The sequence below is a fragment of the Sphaeramia orbicularis genome, chromosome 6 (assembly GCF_902148855.1).
Source record: "Sphaeramia orbicularis chromosome 6, fSphaOr1.1, whole genome shotgun sequence".
In the NCBI taxonomy this organism is placed as follows: Eukaryota; Metazoa; Chordata; class Actinopteri; order Kurtiformes; family Apogonidae; genus Sphaeramia; species Sphaeramia orbicularis.
In genome coordinates this window covers 55,523,727-55,546,982 of record NC_043962.1, presented here as the reverse complement: position 1 = coordinate 55,546,982, position 23,256 = coordinate 55,523,727, and the positions used below count along the sequence as shown (strand labels likewise).

Genomic DNA, 23,256 nt, shown 5'->3' with positions numbered 1-23,256 from the left:
ATTATTATTATTATTATTATTATTATTATTATTATTATTATTATTATGAAGCCAATGTGAAGAACGTAAACACTGTGGAAGCAGGGTGCACACTAGCAGAGCCCATGGGCAGGGTTTCCTCTATATACATTCAGCAGCAGTGAATTCTCAGCACCGCTGCAAAAAAACCCAAAACATAACAGAACAGAGAGTAAAAAGAAGAGGCACAGAAGAAGAAGAGGCACACGGTGGGACGTTCAAAGCACGTTATTTCACTTTCAGTTTTTAGTTTGTTGCAGCTTTGTGGTACAAAAGAGTCCACAGGTTCCTTTATAGCAAAAAGGGTTTCGTTTTTTAACTCTAGTTGGTAAAATCCAGTGAACCTGCTCCTCTTCTCCTTCTCCGTGCCTCTGCAGGCGTTACTGTGAGGTCACATTCACAGCACCTCAGGGAATACTGTGAGGCATTCACAAACACTCAGTAAATTACAGTGAACCTTAACCATAAACGAACATTGAACATTCAAAGATACAAAAATACGTAACAGGTGGGGTGTCTGTTAATGCACAAGTAACTGAACAAATGTGTTTGTAGAAAGGTAGTAAGCGCACCCCCCCCCCTTCACTGGTCTCCTTCACTGTACCAAAAACATATCGAAAATGTATAGAACCGAAGACCCCTGTACCAAAAACGTACCAAAACAGAATTTTTCTGGACCGTCACACCCCTGCTGAACAAATACATGAAGCCTATGTGAAGAACGGGAGTCGGACGTTCAAAGTGTGTTAAGTTTCAATTTTGGTTTATGCCGGTTACAGTAGTTACAGCAGTTATGGAAGACACCCCCACGTATATACCCCTGGTATTGTTTCGTGAAGATCGGTTATATTTCTAGTAACACATCAAATTTCATAACACATTTAAGACCCACACAGTAGTAAACAAGTGTTCAGAGAACGCACACCTCCGCCAAGCACCCCGAACAGTGTGCATGTGTGGATCGACCATTTCTATTTAAACAAGAAAAGCACTTGGAGAGTGCAGACCTCTGCCAACACAGATCTGACAACTCCCCCCCCCCCCCCAAAATCACCACCAAAATTTAATCATTTCTGCCCTTTGCCAGTATCAAGATTTCCTGAAAATTTCATGAAAATCCATCCATAACTTTTTGAGTTACCCTGCTAACAAACAAACAAACAAACACGCACGCACACAAAGCAAAGTGATCACATTACCTCCTGGCGGAGGTAATAAAGCTGTTTTTCAAAACGCTGTGTCCTGCACCTTGGGACAAAAAACCTCCGACCGGAGGAAAGGAGCTGATATTCCCCCATAAAGGGCGCTGACAGACCATATCCACAGGAGTTCATGCTAACATAGGCTATTGCAGCTAACGCTACATTCAAATCTGGCCCAGATCCATTTTTTTTGCCCACATGTGACCTGTATCCGATCCGTTAAAGACAGTTCAGACCACTTTCATATGTGGTCCTAAATCCGATAGTATCCGATATTTTGCAATGCGACTTCAGTCTGATTGACCAGGTCGCATTTATCCGACCTTTACCTCATTGAAATGTGACAAACGTCACAATTCTGCGTCCCAGGAGGAGGAGCGGAGGAAAAACATATGTACTTCCACAAACACAGTACATGCCTGTGTGGTCACGTATTCTGTCAGGACCTCTTTTGTGTATGTGGGTCACTTCAGGATCACATTTAATGTGGAATATGAACAAATACACAAAAAAATCAGATTTCACCCAAAAATCTGAACTGTGCATTAAGATCTGCTGTATGGTTTTCTGCCGCTCCTCCTCTTGGGATGCACAATTGTGACATTTGTCACATTTCAATGATATAAAGGTCGGATAAATGCAATCTGGCCATTCAGACTGAAGTCATCATGTAAAATATCAGATGAGTGCTGTTCAAACTGTCTGTAACAGGTCGGATACAGGTCACATATGGGCAGAACATCAGGTTTGGGCCACATTTCCCTGCAGTCTGAACAGAGTCTAACTGATACAAGACACACACTCTGCCAGACCCCTCTGTGACCTCGCAGAAACTAATGCCGCGTTTCCACTACGTGGTACCAGCTCGACTCGACTCGACTCGACTCGACTCGACTCGGCCTTTTTGCGTTTCCATTATGAAAAAGGACCTGGAATCTGGTACCTGGTACTAGTTTTTTGGTATCACCTCCGCCGAGGTTCCAGGACTGGGGACCAGATACTAAAACATGACGTGTAAACACTGCAGACCACTGATTGGTCAGAGAGTCGTCTCTGTGACCTGCCATTTTACAAAAACACAGATGTGGAAGTTGACTGTGAAAATAGCGGTAGGTTCATCCACATGATGACAGCCTGTAAAACTATGGTTTGTTGAGGAGGTTCAGACGTAAAAATTCAGTATGAGCTTGACGAGAGAACACACAACGAGTGAGTTTATCAGCAACTCTGAGCAGACGACACGGAAGTAATGCGCCGCATCGCTATGACGACCAGGTACTGTAAAGTCGGTAGTATCCTGTAATGGAAACGGTCTCCAGGAATAGAACCTGGTACCAGAGTCGAGTTGAGCCGAGCCGAGTCGATCCGGTTCCACGTAGTGGAAACATGGCATAAAACAGGTGTGTTTTATTTAGAATTTTCCCTTAAATGCAAAAACTAATCTGCCCAAAATGTCTGTACTCACAAACGACTACAAACGCTGTGCACAACAACATGTCAAATACCAGAGTAGAACATCCTGAGTGTGTTCTACTGACAGTCAAACACAAAACAAGCATCTAATTATTTATTCATGCACAGTTATTCGACATCTGTTTCTTCCCTGTTGCTTCTGGCACATGTTCCAAAGACCATATGTGTGAACAGACGACAAGGTGGAGACGCTGCAAATCTAATGTTACAAAACACAAACGTTCAAGCAGAAGTCAACTCTACTGTGACGGTACTCATGGATCCATGTAGAGGTGTACCTCAGAGCAGTGATTCTCAACTGGTGGGTCACAAACCAAGACTGGGTCACAGGCCTTTGTCTGGGTTCAAATAATGTTCAGAAAACGATCCTGTGCTTTGTTTATCATGGAGCTGAGCACCGTTCATTCACACTGCCCAACAGTAGGGGGCGGTAATGCACTGTAACCATAATAAACACCAGATATTTCACAACATAAAAGAAGACCCTAAAGTATGGAAGTACATCTGTCTCATCAGATTTTGAATTATAAAAGCCACTGAACTTCTAGCACTGAATTTCTTTGCACTGAAATTAAGTATCTAAATTTTTGTTTGCACTGAAATTAAATATCTGAATTTTTTTTGCAATGAAATTAAGTATCTGAATTCTTTTTTACACTGAAATTAAGTATCTGAATTATTTGTCTCTCAATTTTACTATGTTCACAAATTTAGAACAAAAAAAAATTTCAGATGCAAAACATTCAGATGCAAAAAATTGCGATCACACATCCGGGACACCAAGGATAAGTGATCGATTCTATCTCAAGTGGAACCGACAGCTAGCCAATCAAGTTACGTTAGGTTGGTCATGTGATGCCAAAACAATTCAGATACTTAATTTCAGTGCAAAAAAAAGTCAGTGCTGGAAATTCAGTGGCTTTTATAATTCAGAATCTGATGAGACAGATTTACTTCCATACTAAAGCGTCTATTCATCTCATGGAGACACTCAGGTCTGACGACGACTCCGTCAGATCTGGTTTAACTCCACTGGACTAAAACCTCAGTGGGTTTAATTCTTCAATAAGTGACTGAATGAACTTTTAATTTTTCACATTGGTTCACATTTTTGTTTTGGTTAAAATGTGCCTAATTTAGTGTTAAAGGGAATATTTCCGTCTTTAGAATCACTACCTGCTGGTCAGTTTGGTTTATCATTAAACTTGATAAAATGTGTTTTTTCAAATGACTCAAAATCTGTACGTCTGACTTAAAGGGTGAGCAGGTACATAAACAGTCCTGTTCATTGAAGCCCAACATGACATCTGCGGAAGCGGCATTTGGCTTTAGATCTGATTAATGTTGTAAAACCATAAAGAGATCCACCACCAAGGTTCTAATAGTTTTAGATTTTTCATTATAGTTTAGTTTTATTTAGTTTTGACTTTTTTTTCTCTAATTCAGTTCATTTTAATTCGTTTTTAGAGCAGGTTTGCTAGTTTTATTAGTTTTCATTTTTTTCCAAATGCTTAATTTAGTTTAGTTTTAGTATTAATTTTAGTTTTGTCATATCTTTTCTCTTCTTCTTCTAACAAAATAATGAAAACTAGAATTTAAAAAGCATTTCGTTAACTGAAATAAATAAAAACTATAATTAAAAGAAAAAAACAATAACTAACTGAAACTGTATTGTGTGTTTACAAAACTAACCAAAACGGATAATAAAAATTATGGATATAAATCCCTTAGTTTTTGTCTTTGTCAACGTCGGATTGATACAAAAAGGATTTATTTCCCTCTAGCAATTTCAGCTAGCGGCACCGTACAGTACTTTACGGTCCGTCATTTGTGTTCACTTGTGGTTTCCAGTCGTCTTCTGGTCCCCACTCTACCTGGAAACATGGAGACTGAAAGCAGCAGAGTCCTGTCTGGGATTTATTTGAATACGACGACAGAGAAGAAGAGAAAAGAGACCACTGAACTACAACTAAACTAAAACTAAGCATTTAGAAAAAAACAAAAGCTAATAAAAACTAGCAAACCTGCTCTAAAAACTAATTAAAACTAATTAAAACAAACTGAATTAGAGGAAAAAAAAGTCAAAACTAAATAAAACTAAACTATAATGAAAAATCCCAAACTAATAGAACCTTGGTCCCCACAGATACAGAAAACTGTGAACACACACATCAGAGCTGCTCCCGCTTTAATCTAATTCCAGATGAACCCAGCAGGGCGAGCAGAGCCCTTTAAAACAGACCTGAAAACATGTCAAAGCCTGTAAAGACTGCATCTGAGCTCTGCACACACACACACACACACACACACACACACACACACACACACACATACGTGTCCAACAGCCTCTGCTGGACATGCATGCAGACGTCTGGAAGAACAGGACAGACGTTCAGAGCCACTATATTAGATTAACAACATGAATGCATACGCTGATCCAATATAATCCTATTTACATCTGAAGAAACTCACATTTAATTCATTTGACCTAATTTGCATGTTTCATAATATCGTTTATAGCAATAATTTTCCCACATGTGGTCATGTGATAGTTGAGCAAAGTTACCTGTAAAGTAAATGAATCTACAACAACTAATCACATCTGTTTCAGATTCAGAATATTTCATTCATCCCAGAGGAAACTGTGTTAGTTGCAAGTATGAGGAAAAATTACACATTACACTGGTCTACAATTTTTTTGAAATGATTTGCTTCAGAGATTAAATGTGCTAAATGTTACATATTTTAATAAGATTATTTGGAAAATAAATGACAAAAGTGCTGGTTTGCTGATGTTTTCAAGGTATATGATTAAGTGTTATTACACATATATACTGGTTTATGTACATTTATACAATAGTTTTTTAAATCTTCCACTAAATAGAAGCTGTAAAGTGAATGTATTCTAATGTACAGACAGTGTTTTGAAGTAGATCTTGTAGCTCTGAGACAAATATTCCTTTGGAGTCAAACCCATTCTCTCGTTAATTCTTGAATTTCACATTTTGACCCAAGGCTGTATCTGGGAAAGTTCAGCCAACCAGCATTTTTGACTGGATTTTTCTTTATCAGTGAGTCTCATGTGGTAAAATTTCATTACTTTTATTCTGGAAGCATTTTCCTTGTAGACCAGTATTATCTAAAATTACAAACAATTATTATTATTATTATTATTATTATTATTATTATTATTATCTAGCGCTTATTAGGTAATTTTTTGTTCATTTTTGTTGATTATTATATACACTACAAACAAAAAGTTAAGGATATTTCTCTTTTTTTTGGTCTTTTTTTTTTTTCGCTTTTGCCATTTGTAAATAAAACTATGTCTGGTCATTAAAAAAATGTGTTTCAATTCAATTCACACAGAAAAAGTAAAAAGCGCTGTGCAAGAATCCCACCTGAAAAAAATAAAACTTTTTGTTTGTTTTTTAAATTCCGTGGTTCAGTTTATTCACTTTTGTTCTATTTAGATTAAGTGTTACATTCTGTACTTTTATTTCCTTTTTATGTTTTTTGTTCATTGTGTTGGTCATTTATTTTTCATTTTTGTTGATAATGATGTGAATTTTTGTTAAAATCCAGCGTTTAGATGAAATGTTCATTTTGTGGCTCAATTTCTTGTTTCTTTGTTGATAAATAAATAAATAAATAAATAAATAAATAAATACATAAATAATAAATAAATAAATAAATAAATAAATAAATAAATAAACACACATATGTATTTATAATGTATATTTATTTAATTTATTTTTTGGTCATTTGTGTTCAATTTGTTTCTTTTTATTCTATTAATATGTTTTACATTGTGTACATTTCTTTCTTTTTTTGTTTTTTGTTAATTTTCTGGCTCAATTAGTACATTTTTGTGAATAATTGTTTTTTTTTGCTTAATTGGTTATTTAGTTTATTTTTTGGTCATTTGTGTTCATTCTGTGCTTCAATTTGTACATTTTTGTGGATAATTATATTCTTTTTTTTCTACTTTATTGGTTATTTACTTTATTTTTTGGTCATTTATGTTCATTCTGTGGTTCAATTTGTTCATTTTCGTTCTATTTATATTATGTTTTATATTGTGTGCTTTTTATTTTTTTAATCACACATGTAGAAAACTTTACTTCCAGCTCGTATTGTGTCTGGCTGACGAGTCTGATACGGTTTGATTTAATCAGCTTTCTGAGGCAGTCAATGGCTTTACATAATCTGCAGCTTCCCATCACCTTCCTTACACGCACGCAAACATGCTTCAGTATTATCCCTGTGGACAGTCGCCACCGGGCATTGTGGGAAATGCAGTTCTACATACAGACTATGATTGGACGGACCAGAGCTGCTCACAGTGTTATTAGGTCAAATACTTGGTTTTATTGTTATACGTTGAAATGTCAAACATGGTCACATGACTCATATAAGAGGACCCGTGTTTGTGCTTCATGATCTGCACTTTTAGTGTCCGAACCTTTTGATAAACTCACTTCCTGGCTTCATTTGTTCAATTTTTTTTGACAATTCTGTTCAGTTTTTTTATTTATTTATTTATTTTTTTTAATTTTTTTAAATGTAGTACTTATTTAGTTCATGTTTGGTCATTGTTGTTGATAATTATGTTCATTTTGTGATGAATTTCTTCAGTTTTGTTAATAATTTAGCTTTCTTTGGGTCATTTTTGTTATTTATTTATTTATTTAGAACATGCAAAGAAACAAAATAAAACAAAATAAAACATTTAAATGGACATAATCTATCTTCAAGCACATAAAAGTCTGAATTTTGCATGGTCGAAAAGGAGTAGGAAGAAGTATAAACTTATATTATTTTTCTTATTTAGTTAATATTTCATTCATTTTTGTTCATTTCATTGCCTAATTTGTTACTTTTTGTTAACAATTACATATATTTTTTAAAATGTATTCATTATTCAGATGATTTTTTGGTTGTGTTTGTTAATTTCAGTGGTTTGATTTGTTCAGTTTTGTTGATACTTTATGAAAAACTAGGTCTGATGTTAAAGCAAACTTGTAACAGCTTTCCTGAACTTCCTCAATATGTAGATTTATTCAAGAGTCAAGTGTCTAATTTTAGGGCTCTGTGACGCTTCACACTTTCTCATCCAACATTTTAATATGGAACAGATGTGGATGTGCTGCTGTTGTTTCCTGCATCCACGCTGTCATCCACTGAAGGTAGACAGTGCGTTTAGCCGCTCTGTACTTCCACAGCATCCAGAGAATAGAATGTGCTTCCAGTCCCCATCAGACAAACAAACACCGACCGTTCTTTGATCCGTCAGATGAAACTGTGTGTTTTTTTTTTTTTTTTATTAAGTGCTTGAAATATGGCTTGGTGTCAGATTGTACTGTATTATTTTTTCTATTCTGTATCTTCTCTGCTTTAGGAATCATTTGGATTATTTGTGACATTGTTTCTTTTCGAGGCAGCTTCTGTTTTTAAAGAAAAAAAAAAAAAAACTAGTCCATTTACATTTTCTCATCTTTCTGTGGGTTAAACAGCACTGTCCCTGTAAAATTAAATAATCAGTGAAATGAATAAACTTGCAGTGTTTCCAACTCTGAAACTCTGAACTGGAAGTATCTACTGTTTGTCCCAAAAGTCACTAGAAGTTGCTAAATGACATCATCACCTAATTTGCATAATTGTAAATATTCATGATTCATTGCAATGAACGACGTAGGACAGAGGAATAATATTGTGTTAGAGACAAAAAGTGAGAATAAAAACACCATAAATATAAGGGGTGTAAGAAAATATCGGTTCTGCAATATATCGCGATATTTCATTTCACAATACTGTATCGATGTTGAAAAGTACTGTAACGACATTTTTAGGTATTTATTCAAATGCAGATATTGTGGAGGTTCATTTTAGTTTTTCTCTTTTTCTTTTTTGTTTATATTTTATTTATTATTTAACACTCTTTTATTAAATATTGTTAGTTCCTTTGTTGATATCGCACAAAAATCCTATTCTGATGTTCGTTCTGAACTAATAGAATCTGAACATTTGAACAGGATCTGAAACTGTAATGTCTGTAAAACAGAATTTCAGTTTGAACACAGGAACATTTTGTGATAGAACATTAGATCCTGTTGGGATCAAATAAAAATGTGTTTAGTATTTGTGCAGATTTCTGCTGTAATTTAATTCTTCAAGGAAATAATCATTTGAACAAAAAAGAAACAAACAAAAAAAATGGCCTTTTTAACAGTATCATGATATATTGTGATATATCGTATCATGATCTTAGTATTGTGATTTGTATCATATCACAGATTCTTGCCAATACACAGCTCTAATATGTTTAGAACTACAAATGAACTACACTCTGTCTATTCTAGTTTATTTAATGTCCCAGTTCCTACCCTCCTCCTTTATCTGGGCTTGGGGACCGACTAAAGTGACCCAAAAGAGACACTCTGGACCAGTTACTGAGGTTAGTTAGTTATTGGTGTTTAGTTTTTTCTTCAGTTTGGTTTGGTTTTTAACCTTACGGTCCACTGAGGAGACGACAAGTAACAGTAGAACAGGAACGTTTAGAACCAGAACATTTGTAATTTTCTGTCTACATGAACAATCAAAATAAACCAAACAGAGAAAACTGTCAGTGTCAGTGGGACTGATTTACAGTCACTGATTTGTTTTTGACAAACAGCGATACGTGTTCTCCCGTCAGTCTCCAAAAGTCTAAAATAACACCAGAAAAAGAGGATGGATTTGTCACTAGTGACTTTTTAGATAAAGAGTGTGTAGAGGGGTCTGAAAAACCACTAAATATACCAACAAAGTGTCTGAGTGTGAAACACTAATCCAGTGGTTTCCAACCTTTTTTGGCTCCTGACCCCATTTTAACATCACAAATTTCTGGCGACCCCAGACTTTTTTTTGGCTAAAATTAATTTGTTTTTGATCATGTAATAGTTTGATATACTATGTTGCAAATAAACGTTAATTTTAGAGGACATTTAGTCTGTTTAATGTATATTATTATGGACGGAGGCAGTAAATCCAGGTGTAGATTACTGCACAAAGGGAGAATTTTATTTTCCTTGGTCAGGATCTGTACAGTCAGTCCAGCTGTGATTTACAAGGAGGACAATTAATACTGAACAAACAAGAACTGAAACTATGAATTATGAAAGAGCTGCAGCATCTGAAACTGACCACAATGAACATGTGACACAGAAACAGAACCACAGTGCTGCAGTTTCACAACCACAGTTTGTCTGTTATGGTATGGTGGTCTGTCAATGACCATCAAGAGGAAGTTCACCAGGCTGGTAAATGTAGCATCAAAGGTGGTTTGGGTTCAGCTAACCCGGCTGCAGGACACGTATGTTAAACGGGTCAGCGGTAAGGCCAAACAAATTTAAACCTGTTAAACCCTGACCATATTTTCAGGGGAAAACACCTAAACAGACATACCCAAAGTAAATGAAGAATTCCTTCACAATAATAAGGTTCATATGGATGTTCTTGGTGTCTGTGGACATTTACAGACCTCACAGAATCTAGTCCCATTGTCTAAAATATTGTATCTATTACTATGTCTGAGTAAACTGTAACAAACTAAAAGAGAAATTGGAATTTTTTATCCTCGCCTGTTTTTTTTTGGCTGGATTGACGATGATATGCATAAATTAATTGTTCGTGTCGGAGATTTTTAATAGTTATTTTTAATTAATTTTTAATATTTCATCCCACAAAGATTAAAAATCATGTTTGAACATTAAAGTTTGCACTAAAATACACTTTTGATGTACTTTTATTAACATTAGGGTCTAAAGTTTGAGCAAAAGTTGAAAATAACGTTCATTGTCCTGATTTGTTACATTTTTATAGTAGATGAATATTAATATAATTTTTTCGGCCCACGGGCGGGCTGATAGGGCTAAAGGGGTGACACTGCCCTGATCGCCCACTTTTTGGGGAGTTTAATTTGCTCCCCTCTGGTCGCTGTTTTAGGCTTCCTCAATTGAGAACCGGACGGGCTAGGGATTCCTTTACTCCTGTGTCTGTCTGTATACCTAAAAATATGGATACACTACTTTTTAATATCGATACAATATTGTGAGATGAAATATCGCGTTATATTGCAGAACCGATATTTTCTAACACCCCTACTCACATGTAAATACTTGTACTTGTACTCAGTCTGGAAAACAGTGGTATGGGTGCATCCCTAACAAAAGTGCATCAAACGTTGTCATCAAAGTGGCCTTGGTGTCTTCTCTGTCTTTAATCTCATCTCTGTTGGACGAAGACGACTCTGGGTTTTATTCCTCCATCTTCCACAGCTGTTGGAATATCAGTGTCTTTGTGGGGCCTTTTCTGGTTTACTTGATAACATCATGACGGTGGTTTGTTTTAGGGGTAAACCTACTTCTACTCACTGGCCTTAGGATCATCTGACCCTTTAAACATCTCAGACATTATCAGTGCTTGTGTTTCCCATCAGCTGTTTAGACTCAAACTTTTATCAAACACACACTCACGTCATCACTTATGTTTAGTTTGACACTGATCTTTATTCCTGAACCCACTTATTAAAAGATAATTCCAGTTTATCACAGCTCAGATCAGATTTCTGTTCAGCTGTTCTGTATAACTGACAACAGCGGTGGAATGTAACTAAGTACTTTTACTGCTGTTACTTATTTTACACCATGATGTCAAATATTTTGATATGATGTGTTTTTTTTCACTTCAACAGCTTCTTATTTTGACATTTTTTATTTAAAAAAATTTATCAGTGCTTATTTATCACATTTTTTGTTCATTGTTTTGATTATTTACTTGATTTAGGTTCATTTTGTTGTTCAGTTTTGATGATGATTTTGCTCATTTTTTACCGAGCCAGAAGGTAACTCAGGCATCTTCGGAATTTTGTCGCAACGTGCATTGTGGGAAGTGAAGGCGAAGGCAGAAACGGCAGGAGCTCCCTTCCCTCTATGCATATTCCTCCAGCCGTCTCCGCGTTTCAGCCGTTTCCGCGTCGTGTTTATTTCATCCATATAATTCCATATGGTTGCACTGCCGCTGCTGCTGTCAGGCTGCTGCGCGAACCTCCCTTTCCCACAATGCACGTTGCAACAAAATTCCGACAATGCCCGAGTTCCCTCCTGACTCGGTTTGTAAACACATGCTTTGTTTCTGGTGGATGGAACTAAGAAACTGTTCACTGTAATGCAAGAGATTCAGGTGAGTAATGACAGACAGACCAACAGATTCATGAAACTGAGGATATGACTGAGGTTTGACAGATCTGATGAAAAATTGGTCACGAAAGTCTCCCATACCTTTAAGATATAGACATAAATATTTGAATAATCTTTCTGTTTATCATCTTTCTGTGTAAATATCTCATGTTACAACATGGACACCTGCAGCTTACAGTCAGGTGTGGTTTATAGCCCAGAAAGTACGGTAATATCTCCTAAAATATGGGTCCTATCAACTTGCCGAGATATTTAATTTGGAGATGGGACTATTTCTCAACTGTATGAACCAAACTGGACAGATAAAAACGTCTACATTTCTCAGAACTGTGCAGACACACACACACACACACACACACCAAGGTTATTATCGTTAACGAAAATGAACGAAATGATAAAAACTAAAATTGTAGAAACATTTTTGTTAACTGAAATAAATAAAAACTCGAATTAAAAGAAAAAAATGATAACTAACTGAAAATGTATTGTGTGCTTACAAAACTAACTATAACGGATAAAAATCATGTATAAAATTCCCTTCGTTTTCGTCTTTGTCAGTGTTGATATAGGATAGAACATGTGAAAATGTCGTCTCAGATCAGCGGTATAACAGAGGTGTAGAAGTCGGGAGGCCAACGGTGAAACTATGGAAAATTTCAGTTTCACTTTCACTTAAGTGATGTTGTGTATGGATCACACCCCCACCTTAATCCCCCCCCAACCTGCTATAGGGAATTTATCCGTGGTACTGTGCATATGTTTGTGTCTGTGCTCAGTCGGAGCCACCCTAACCTGACCCCAAATAAAGTGTCCAGGGTAACCCACTGATCTGCGCCTCACTAATTTCTTTGAATAGGACGGTGAGGAAGATAAAATATATGAAATAACTAGAACTAATACTAAAACTAAACTAAACGAAACTAGAACTAAGCATTCAGAAAAAACAACTAATAAAAACTAGCAAACCTGCTCTAAAAACTAATTAAAACTAACTGAATTAGAGAAAAAAAAGTCAAAAATAAATAAAACTAAACTATAATTAAAAATCCAAAACTATTATAACCTTGACACACACAGACGCTCTGAGACCTTCCAGTATTATGTATTATGATATAGATTTTACTGGTTCGGCCCAGTTGAGGTCATACTGGTCTGAATGTGGAACCTGAACTCAACCCAGTTTTCCATCTCTGCTCTAAGGCAGGGATGGAAAACTCATTTTGGTTCAGTTCCATATTTAGCCCAATTTGATCTCAAGCAGGCCAGACCGGTAAAACAATGACTTAATAACCTATAAATAATGACAAATCCAAGTTTTTCTTTTTGATTTAGTACAAAAAAAACCCCAATTAAATTATGAAAATATTTACATTTTACAAAAAAGATGTGAATAATCTGAAAAAACTGAAATTTCACTTGAAAAATTACTGCAATTTTAACAATATTATGCCTCAACTTATTATTTATACATGTACACTTAAACACAATGTTACACAAACATTTGGGAACAGGCAGAATATTGTTCAAATTTTGGAGTTTGGAACTAAAATTTGAACAGTTTCTACAATATTCCATCTGTTATTATGAACACAACTCCAGATCACAGTGGATCCATAAATGCACCAAACATTTAGGAACAGGCAGAATATTGTTCAAATTGCACATTTCAGGTTGTTCATCTTTGTTTTTATTTATGTATTTATTTGTATTTTATTGTGAAAGAATAGTTTTGTAAATGTAAATATTTTCACAGTGTAATCTTATTTTTTTCACTTAAATTTTTTCCACATAATTTTTCACAAAGAAAATTTGTGGTTGTCATTATTTCTGGGTTATTGTGTTGTTATTTTTACTGCAGATCACATTGGTCTGTATGTGGAACCTGAACCAAAAGGATTTGGACAATCTGGACTGTTCAGGTTCATTTTTACACTTTCATCCTGCGGGCCAGAACGGACCCTCTGGCGGGCCAGATTTGGCCCCCGGGCCGCATGTTGGACACCTGTGTTCTAAGGCGACACTCACCCCCTCCGTTCTTCTGACACAGGTAGGGGAACCTCCAGACGTTGCCCAGGCCTACAGAGAAGCCCACCTGGGCCAGGATGTACTGGAGCTTGCTGTTCCAGGCCGGGCGCTCCTCCTCCTCTCCGTCTGAACCTCCTTCCTCCACGTCACATTCTTTCCCTTCGCCTTCATGGTTGTTGACAATCAGCGAGCTCTTCTTGAAGGAATCATCACAGGCGTCCTCGTTGGAAAGCAGGTCTCTGACAGACTCTGTGACATCGTCGTCAAGCTCTCTCTTGACGGCCTTGCTGTTTTTGGGCATTTGATAAAGCAAACAAGTGCAAGCGGTGAAACGTCTATGTGGCTGGCGGGCTGGAGGATCAGGGCCGGCGTCGGTGCAAAAAAGTCACAAAAGTTTTTTTTTTACTTCAAAGCAGAGGCTGACAGTGTGTGGGTTCAAAGGCCTGAGGTGTTTGAAACAGTCTGTTAGAGGTTGAGATATGACCAAGGGCTTATTTCTTCATTATCCCCAAATATCTGTGAGAAAGAAAGGAAACAGTGTAAGTGAGCAAGCATAGACGGTGAAAGCTTCAGCATGTGGCACATCCTCTTTCCTGTCTCTACTTTCAGAATGACCTATAATTTCTAAACCAAAAATTAACCCTTAAAGACCCAAACATCCACCATCTACTGATCTAAACTGTTTAATACCTGTTGATCCACTAATCCTATCAATACTAGGGCTGTGTATTGGCAACAATCTGGTGATACGATATACATCACAATACTAGGATCACGATACGATATATCACAATATATCATGAAACTGTTAAAAAGGCATTTTTTTGTTTCTTTTTTTAAAAAATGATTATTTCCTCGAAGAATTGAATTACACCAGCAATCTGCACAAATACTAAACACATTTTTATTTGATCAAAACAGGATCTAATACTATATCACTAAATGTTCCTGTGTTCAAACTTAAATTCTGTTTTACAGACATTACAGTTTCAGATCCTGTTCAAATGTTCATATTCTATTAGTTCAGAACTAACATCAGAATATTATTTTTCTGCAATCCCAACAAAGGAACTAACATTATTTAATAGAACAGTGTTAAATAATAATAAATAAAATATGGACAAAAAACAAAAGCAAAAAAACTAAAATGAACCTCCACAATATCTGCATTTGAATAAATACCTAAAAATATCCATACAGTACTTTTTAATATCGATTCAGTATTGTGAAATTAAATATCACGATATATTGCAGAACCAATATTTTCTTACATCCCCAATCAATCCATGCCAATAATTGGTGTAAAATACAGTTCTTCATCTTTTCATGGTCCTCAGATATGACCCATTTGGACGTTCAGAGGCTCTGTAGTTACCGTGGAGACACCGTCATCTTCTACAACATTGATTCACCAATAAAACCCATGGAGTTGGATCAGTGACAGTGGATGGACACACTGGGTTTATGTTCAGATAATGACAGATTTGGCTGAAAAAGTCACTTTTTTCTTAACTTTTCTCTGTTTTTGGTATGAAAACCCTCAAATGTAATCTCTGCATGATGATGAAAGTACATGATCAGTAAAATAAAAATTGGAAAATGTCTGATTTTCACTGAAAAATATGCAAAATAGTGAGGATAATATTATGATAAATGGTGATAAATCAGTTAAGAAAGGTTAAATAGAGAGAACTGACATAAAAGTAGCACTGGGTCTTTATGGGTTAATCTTTCTCAAGTGATTTATCACCATTGATTCTAATGTTGTCCTCTTTATTTTACATTTTTCCATGAAAATCAGGTATTTTCCGATATTTAACTTACTGATCATACTCACTGTTCATAAAATCTCAGAATAAAGTTGAGGGTTATTATATCAAAAACTAAGACAGCTGAAGAAAACGTGTTTTTTTTTTTGTTTTTTTTTTATCTAAAGATATCATTAACTGAATGTAAAAAGGCTGTAAACTTCATAGAGATAATATGAAAAAAAAAACCTTTTTGTTTGAAAAAAAAAAAACGAAAAAAAGTTTAAATACAGGCTAACAATTAACAGTTGATTTACCCTAAAACAGGGCTCTCAAACTCATTTTCTTTCAGGGGCCACATTCAGTCCGATTTGATCTCCAGTGGGCCGGACCAGTGAAATAATAACATAATAACCTATAAATAATCACAACTTCAAATTTTTGTCTTTGTTTTAGTGCAAAAAAACCCTCATTAAATCATGAAAATACTTACTTTTATAAACTATCCAAACAAAAAAATGTAAATGACCTGAAAAAACTGAAATTTCTTAAGAAAAATCAGTGCAATTTTAACAATATTATTCTTCAGTTTATCATTTCTACATGTGCATTCTGGATCAGATCTACAGAGACACTAAACACTGAGGAACAGGAAGAAAAGAGTTAAAATTGTGCTTAATTTTCTTTAGACGTTTCAGGTTGTTCATATTTGTTCAGATTATTCACATTTTATTGTTACAGGATAGTTTGTAAATGTAAATATTTTCATAATTTAATGCTATTTTTTGCACTAAAACAAAGACAAAAATTTGAAGTTGTCATTATTTAAAGGCCTAGTGTAATATTATTTTTTTCACATCAAACCGAGAAGAAAATATGGAGTCATTCTATTCTGCAGGTTATTGTGCTATTATTTGACTGTAGATCATATTGGTCTGTACATGGAACCTGAACTAAGATAAATTCCACAGCCTTGACTGTGGAATTTCTGCACTTTGCCAGTTCATCACACGGGCCACATTGGAACCTGTGGTGGGCCGCATGTTTGAGACCCCTGCCCTAAAACATGTTAGTGCAGATCAGGTTTATCAAGAACAGCAAAGTTACAGTAATGGCATGAATGTCAGTGTATTATGGGATGGTGCATAAGTGTCCACTGTGTTGGCTGATATGGAACTGAAACAACAAAATACATGAATATACAAGAGAACAGCTGCAGAAGAACTGCCCACTGTAGTGACCAGTATGCATGAAAGGGTTAACAAATAAATTCTGGCAAACTATTTCCTTCAGGTTTTCATTTAGTTCATTACAAAAGCAGTTTCACCCTCACGATTGATTTCAACTCCTTTTCTAGAATTCTTGCTTTCATCCTGGATGCAGGCTTTTCTCTCACATGAAAATCACATGTCCAGAACTGCAAAATGAATGAACACAGATCATTTCATTGTGAGTTATTGTTGTTCCAGGAACAGAGACGAGGAAGGGAACATTAGCCCGTTTGTGGACTGGGACTGGTGACTCTGACAGGTTCAGGTGTCACGTTTCCATCCACCTGAATTATTGAAACCATGCCATTTGCATACGAACCCAAACACTCTGGTCAGAGGAAATCCCTCAAATATTTACAGGAGATCCATTTCCAAAACAAACCAATGGAAAGACGCTTTCATCCGGGTAGAATTATCAATTTGTCATTTTCATTCATTCATTTAATTTATTTCGAGCAAGTGACTAAGCATTTTACACATGACCTGCACACAACAGCATCTGATCATGCAAATACATTCAGCAGAATACGTGCATGCTCAATATGTAAATTCATTTATTTACGATCGAAAAGGAGTGGGAAGAAGAAAACTTAATTAAACCCCCCCCCACACACACACACCATTTCTCATCAATAACTTAACATAATGAAGTTTCAAATACTTTCTCCTGTCTTTAACCCTTTCATGCACTGCGGTCACTCCAGTGGTCAGTTCTTCTCCAGCTGTTCTCTTGTATTTTCATGGGTTTTATTGTTTTAGTTCCATATCAGCCAACACAGTGGACACTTATGCACCATCCCATACACTGACATTCATATAAATACTGTAACTTTACTGTTTTTGATAAACCTGATCTGCAATAACATGTTTGAGTGTAAATCAATTGCTTGTTATTGTTATTAGACTGTAAAAATAATGATGTAAAATAATGTAAAAATAATGTAAATAAAGTTTTGTTTTGTTTTTTGTTCATATTATCTCCATGAAGTGAGTACTGACTAGTATTAGTGTCTGTTAAAATGTGAGAAAACAGATTAGCAACATCAATTTTTTTTTATTTCATAGATTTCACACAGTATATCAGTAAATGCATGTTTCTTTGCTTCAAAAACTAAACGCATGGTTTCCAGCTGAGTGGACATTTTTGCAACTCATAAAAAAAAAAAAAATTCAGTCACCTAGAGAAATAAAAACACTTGGGGGAAAAAAATCTAGATTAAGGCTCTCATAATTCATGCATGAAAGGGTTAAAGTTCAAACCAGAACAATGAACAAATAGGCCTGCACCGATCAGAATCAGCTCACTGGACAGTATTTATATTATAAAACCAAAATATGTGTGAAAAAATAGGAACAATATACATTCATGGTGGTGTTATAATAATAATTACAAACCAACAATGGTAATAAAACTACAATAGTACTAATAGTGAAGAACAGCACAGACCAGCAGTGGTAAGAACAATAGCAGAAGGTAAAAGACAACACACACCGACTGGGTGAGGAACAACAGCAGTCAACAAGCCAGGATGTAACTCAGAGGTGTCAAACTCATGTTAGTTCAGGGGCCACACGCAGCTTAATATGATCTAAAGTGGGCTGGACCAGTGAAATAATATAAATAATAGCAGAAGAACTGATAAATAATGTCAACTCCAAAGTTTTTTCCATGTTTTTGAGTAAAAAAGTCAAATTCTGTCATGAAAATGTTTACATCTACGAACTGTACTTGAACATAACATGAACAAATATGAACAACCTGAAAATTCAGAAGAAAAATAAGTGAAATTTTAACAATATTATGCCTTAGTTTAAGGGTGTCAAACTCATTTTAGTTCAGGAGCCACATTCAGACTTACTTGATCTAAAGTGGGCCGGACCAGTAACATAACATAAATAATAGAATATGAACTTTTGAGTGAAAAAAGTAAATTCTGTTACAATGAAAATGTTTAAATCTACTAATTGTACTTGAACATAACATGAACAAATATGAACAACCTGAAAATTCTTTAGTAAAATAAGTGCAATGTTAACAATATTACACCTCAGTTTATCATTTCTACATGTGAATCACAACTTAGAGATCACAGTGGATCTACTAATACACAAAACATTAAATAACAGACAGAATATTATTAAAATTCCACATACTTCTCTTAAAACAATTCAGATATTCATAGTTTTTGTAAAAGGCTAGTCTGTAAATGTCAACATTTTTGTGTAATTTTACTTTTTTTTTTACACTAAAACAAAGACAGAAATTTACAGTTGTCATTATTTATAGGTAATTATGGTAGTATTTTACTGATCTGATCCACTTTAGACTGAAATGACCTAAAATGATTTGAACATCCTCGATTATTAATATCTTCATTATAACTTTTGCATTTCACAAATCATCCCAGTGGCCGGATTGAACCCTTTGGTGGGCCGGATTTGGCCCCCGGGCCACCTGTTTGACACCTGTGCCTTAGTTTATCATTTATACATGTGCGTCACAACTTACAGACCGCAGTGGATCTACAAATACTCAAAACATTTAGTAACAGGCAGGATAGTGTTAAAATTCCACATGCTTCTATTTAGACATTTCAGGTTGTCCGTATTTGTTCAGGTTTTTCACATTTTTTTTGTAAAAAGGCTGGTCTGTAAATGTTAACATTTTTGTGTAATTAAACTTTTTTTTTTTTTCTTACACTAAAACCAAGAAAAAAGTTTGTGGTTTTCATTATTTATACTTTATTCTGATAGTATTTTTACTGGTCTGACCCACTTTAGATTGAATCCACCTAAAATGATTTGAACATCATTGATTGTTAATTTCTTCAGTGTAATTTTTGCATTTCACAAATTCATCCCACTGGGCCGGATTGGACCCTTTGGTGGGCCGGATCTGGCCCCCGGGCCGCATGTTTGACACCTGTGATCTACATGATCATATATTGACATTTTGCAACAGCAGTGTACTCATGTTTAATGCTTGTATCATGTTTATCTGTTTCTTAGCTTTCACCTGATTCTTTTCTTTCCTGTACCACTCTTTTGTTTGTAATAGGCCATTGTCTGTCCATTCCTGTCTGTGTTTGAACTTTTCATAAAAGCCCATCCAGGGACCGGTGCTGCAAATGAGCTTTTGCTATCAGCACTATGATGCATGCATGGGATTGCTATGTTACACATGGTCTATGTCTGTGTCTTTTGTATCTGTCCCTATCAAATAAACCAAATAAATAAATACATTTTCTTCGTACATATGAAAATAGATTTGGGGAAAAGATGCAAGGGCGGGGACAGCAGCCAGTCCGACAGCGGCTGAAGGTGCGCAGCATCCCCGTCTGTCCAACTCCAGCATCATTTCAGACACATTTAGGCTCACATGTTTCAGAGAAGAAACGCCCTAATAAATAGGACTAATAAATAGGCTACAGTACCCCCCCACCCCCACCCCTCTCTCTCTCTCTCTCTCTCTCTCTCTCTCCCTTCCTCCCTCCCTACCGCCTTTCACCAACTAACGGATCAAGTGATTAATAGGTTCCCTTTGCCGCTTCAGATTAGCCTGGTTTGTATGAGGCAAAGGCCGTCGTTTCATAATCCAGTCCGTGAACGCACCACCGAGGCACCGCTCTAACCTTCACTGCGGCTCTGATGCGGGCTGAGGATGGGGATGGACGGGGATGACTACAGGCTGGGAAAAAGCCTCAGACTTTTTTTTGTTTTTTTTTCCTGTCTGCACATCATGACTCAGAGGAATGACGATTAAAAGACAGGCCCCCATCGTGGGAAGAAAAAAAATGAAATAACTACAGGCTAGACAATACAAGTGTCACCGGTGCCATGTGGTTTCATTCTAGCTCTGGCACAGTGTGTTCTCACAGGCACGCGCTTCAATCATTGTCCTCCTCCTCCTCCTCCTCCTCCTCCTCCTCCTCCCGCCCAGTCTTCATGACATCCATGTGAAGTATTTCATCATTCACCGGCCACATCCTGCGCACTGGTCCCTCCATCCCTCCATCCTCCCACACCATGCCATAAACCTCCATCATAATCAGTCTAATCATGTGTAAGTGGAGTTTGCGCAGTAGAGTCACTCACCTGGCAGGAATAACAGTCTTTTTTCTCGGGTGACGAGTCTCAAGGAATGAAATTATGAGAGCACATGCACGGGGCGCACATTCTTCCTTCTTGCGTCTCCGTGGACCAGCCGGTGAAGTGTGAGCGGCTCCAGACTCCGTGTCTTCCCTCAGGTCTGGACCAGGAGCGCGCCGACAATATAGGGGCGCCCCGCCTCCCACCAGCCGGTGTCACGTGGGTTTCTTCCCCTTCACGAGTAAACTTCACCATCAGTAACGAGTGTTGGACTCAGGCCAAGACACACCACATGTTATTTGTGTTTTTGTCTGAGAAATTCCCGGTTTATGGGGTGTCTTTGTTTCCGCACCCCCCTGTTGTTGTTGTTGTTGGTACGGTCCACTACTACAACCGCACCAAGGAAAGGGGCCGTCTGAGTCCTGGAGCCAGTGCGCCTGTGTGTAGACAGGACCCATTCACCTGGGGTTCAGTGAGCCCAGTTATTCTTTTGTGATTTTTGTAAAAGCTTTTAGGAGAAGTACATAAACTGTATCTTGAACTTAACCCTGAAAAAAAGGAGGTTTGGTGGAGGTCGGTGTTTTTGCGCGTCACCCACCGGCGCGCGAGAAAGAAAATTACACGAGGACTAAACAAGACACGAAGTGATGAGTGTGACCCACGGACACGGACAAGACTGAAGGAGTTAGGCTAAAGAAATGTCACCCCACTGCCCTGGGGTTATTATTTGATTATGGAGTTATAGGGAATAAATGAACGAACCAATGAATACATTAATAAATACTAGAAGCACTCGGAGAGCGCAGACCTCTACCAAGGCTGATCAGTGCCCCCCCCCCCCCCCCCCATCACCACCAAAATTTAATCATTTCTTCCTTATCCCATTTCCAAAAAACCCTGAAAATTTCATCCAAATCTGTCCATAACTTTTTGAGTTATGTTGCACACTAACGGACAGACAGACAAACAGACAGACAGACAGACAGACAGACAGACAGACAGACAAACAAACCCTGGCAAAAACATAACCTCCTTGGCGGAGGTAACAATGAAAAATGAAAGTAGAAATAAACAAGTAGAAACTGGTAGGTTTGTGTGTTCATCCTCAAATATAAAGACAGAGTTGGAACATATATTCTCTCTCTCTCTCTCTCTCTCTCTCTCTCTCTCTCTCTATATATATATATATATATATATATATATATATATATATATATATATATATGTATATGTATTAGGCCTGTAACAGTACACAACATTTTCGGTTTGGTATGTTTTCAGTTTTCAAAGCCAGTTCGGTTCAGTACGGGAAGAAAGAAAACCCCTCAAAATCTCTATTAATGCATTTATGAATTTTTTTTAAACATTTTTCCCCCAATTTTTGGAGACAATAGAACATAGAAAAACAGGAATAATATAATTCTGCTGCTACAAATCAAATAGAAAATAAAATAAATTATTAATATTACTAAATGTATTTTAAACATTAGTATTGCACTTTTCCCTGAAAGGGAGTTTTGAAAAAACAAGAAAAATCTAATCACAGTTCTGTCAGTTCACATTCTGCATAAAAATAACAAAAAAAATTCTACATGAAGTGCAACATTAACAAGAGGGTAAACTGGTATTCTGTTGAAACAAACTGAAGAGAAACACTGACAACACAATGAACCAAATTATTTATTTTAGGACAGAGAACAAACTGTTTAGGACACTGTGTGTATTTGTGTGTGCCTGTGTGCACGGGGGATTTTTTTTTTTTTTTTGTCGGAGTCAGGGGGTAGGGGGGGCCGCGCAGTTATATACCTTGGGGGTGCGGTCCATAACTAATGTAACGGACACTGTTGTGAAACAAAACTGAAACTTTACATACTTTCAACGTTGTATTTATTCCTCTATTATACAGCGTGTGTGATAGACAGACAGACAGACAGACAGACAGACAGACAGACAGACACACAGACAGACAGACAGACACACAGACACACAGACAGACAGACAGACACACAGACAGACAGACAGACACACAGACAGACAGACACACAGACAGACAGACAGACACACAGACAGACAGACAGACACACAGACAGACAGACAGACACACAGACAGACAGACAGACAGACAGACACACAGACAGACAGACACACAGACAGACACACAGACAGACAGACACACAGACAGACAGACAGA

At 36.6% G+C, this 23,256-nt stretch overlaps 1 protein-coding gene across 1 annotated transcript in view; it reads right to left on the bottom strand.

Moving 5' to 3' along the window:
- Positions 1 to 21,206, bottom strand: part of slc6a15 (solute carrier family 6 member 15) — a 63,824-nt gene extending 42,618 nt beyond the window's left edge. Inside the window, exons 1-2 of the mRNA XM_030136110.1 lie at positions 21,072 to 21,206; positions 13,958 to 14,473 (exon numbers count right to left, since the gene is read on the bottom strand). Of these exons, the coding sequence (XP_029991970.1) occupies positions 13,958 to 14,258 (301 nt within the window). The 5' untranslated portion in view covers positions 14,259 to 14,473; positions 21,072 to 21,206. The remainder of the gene's footprint in view (positions 1 to 13,957; positions 14,474 to 21,071) is intronic.
- Positions 21,207 to 23,256: the final 2,050 nt, after the last annotated feature.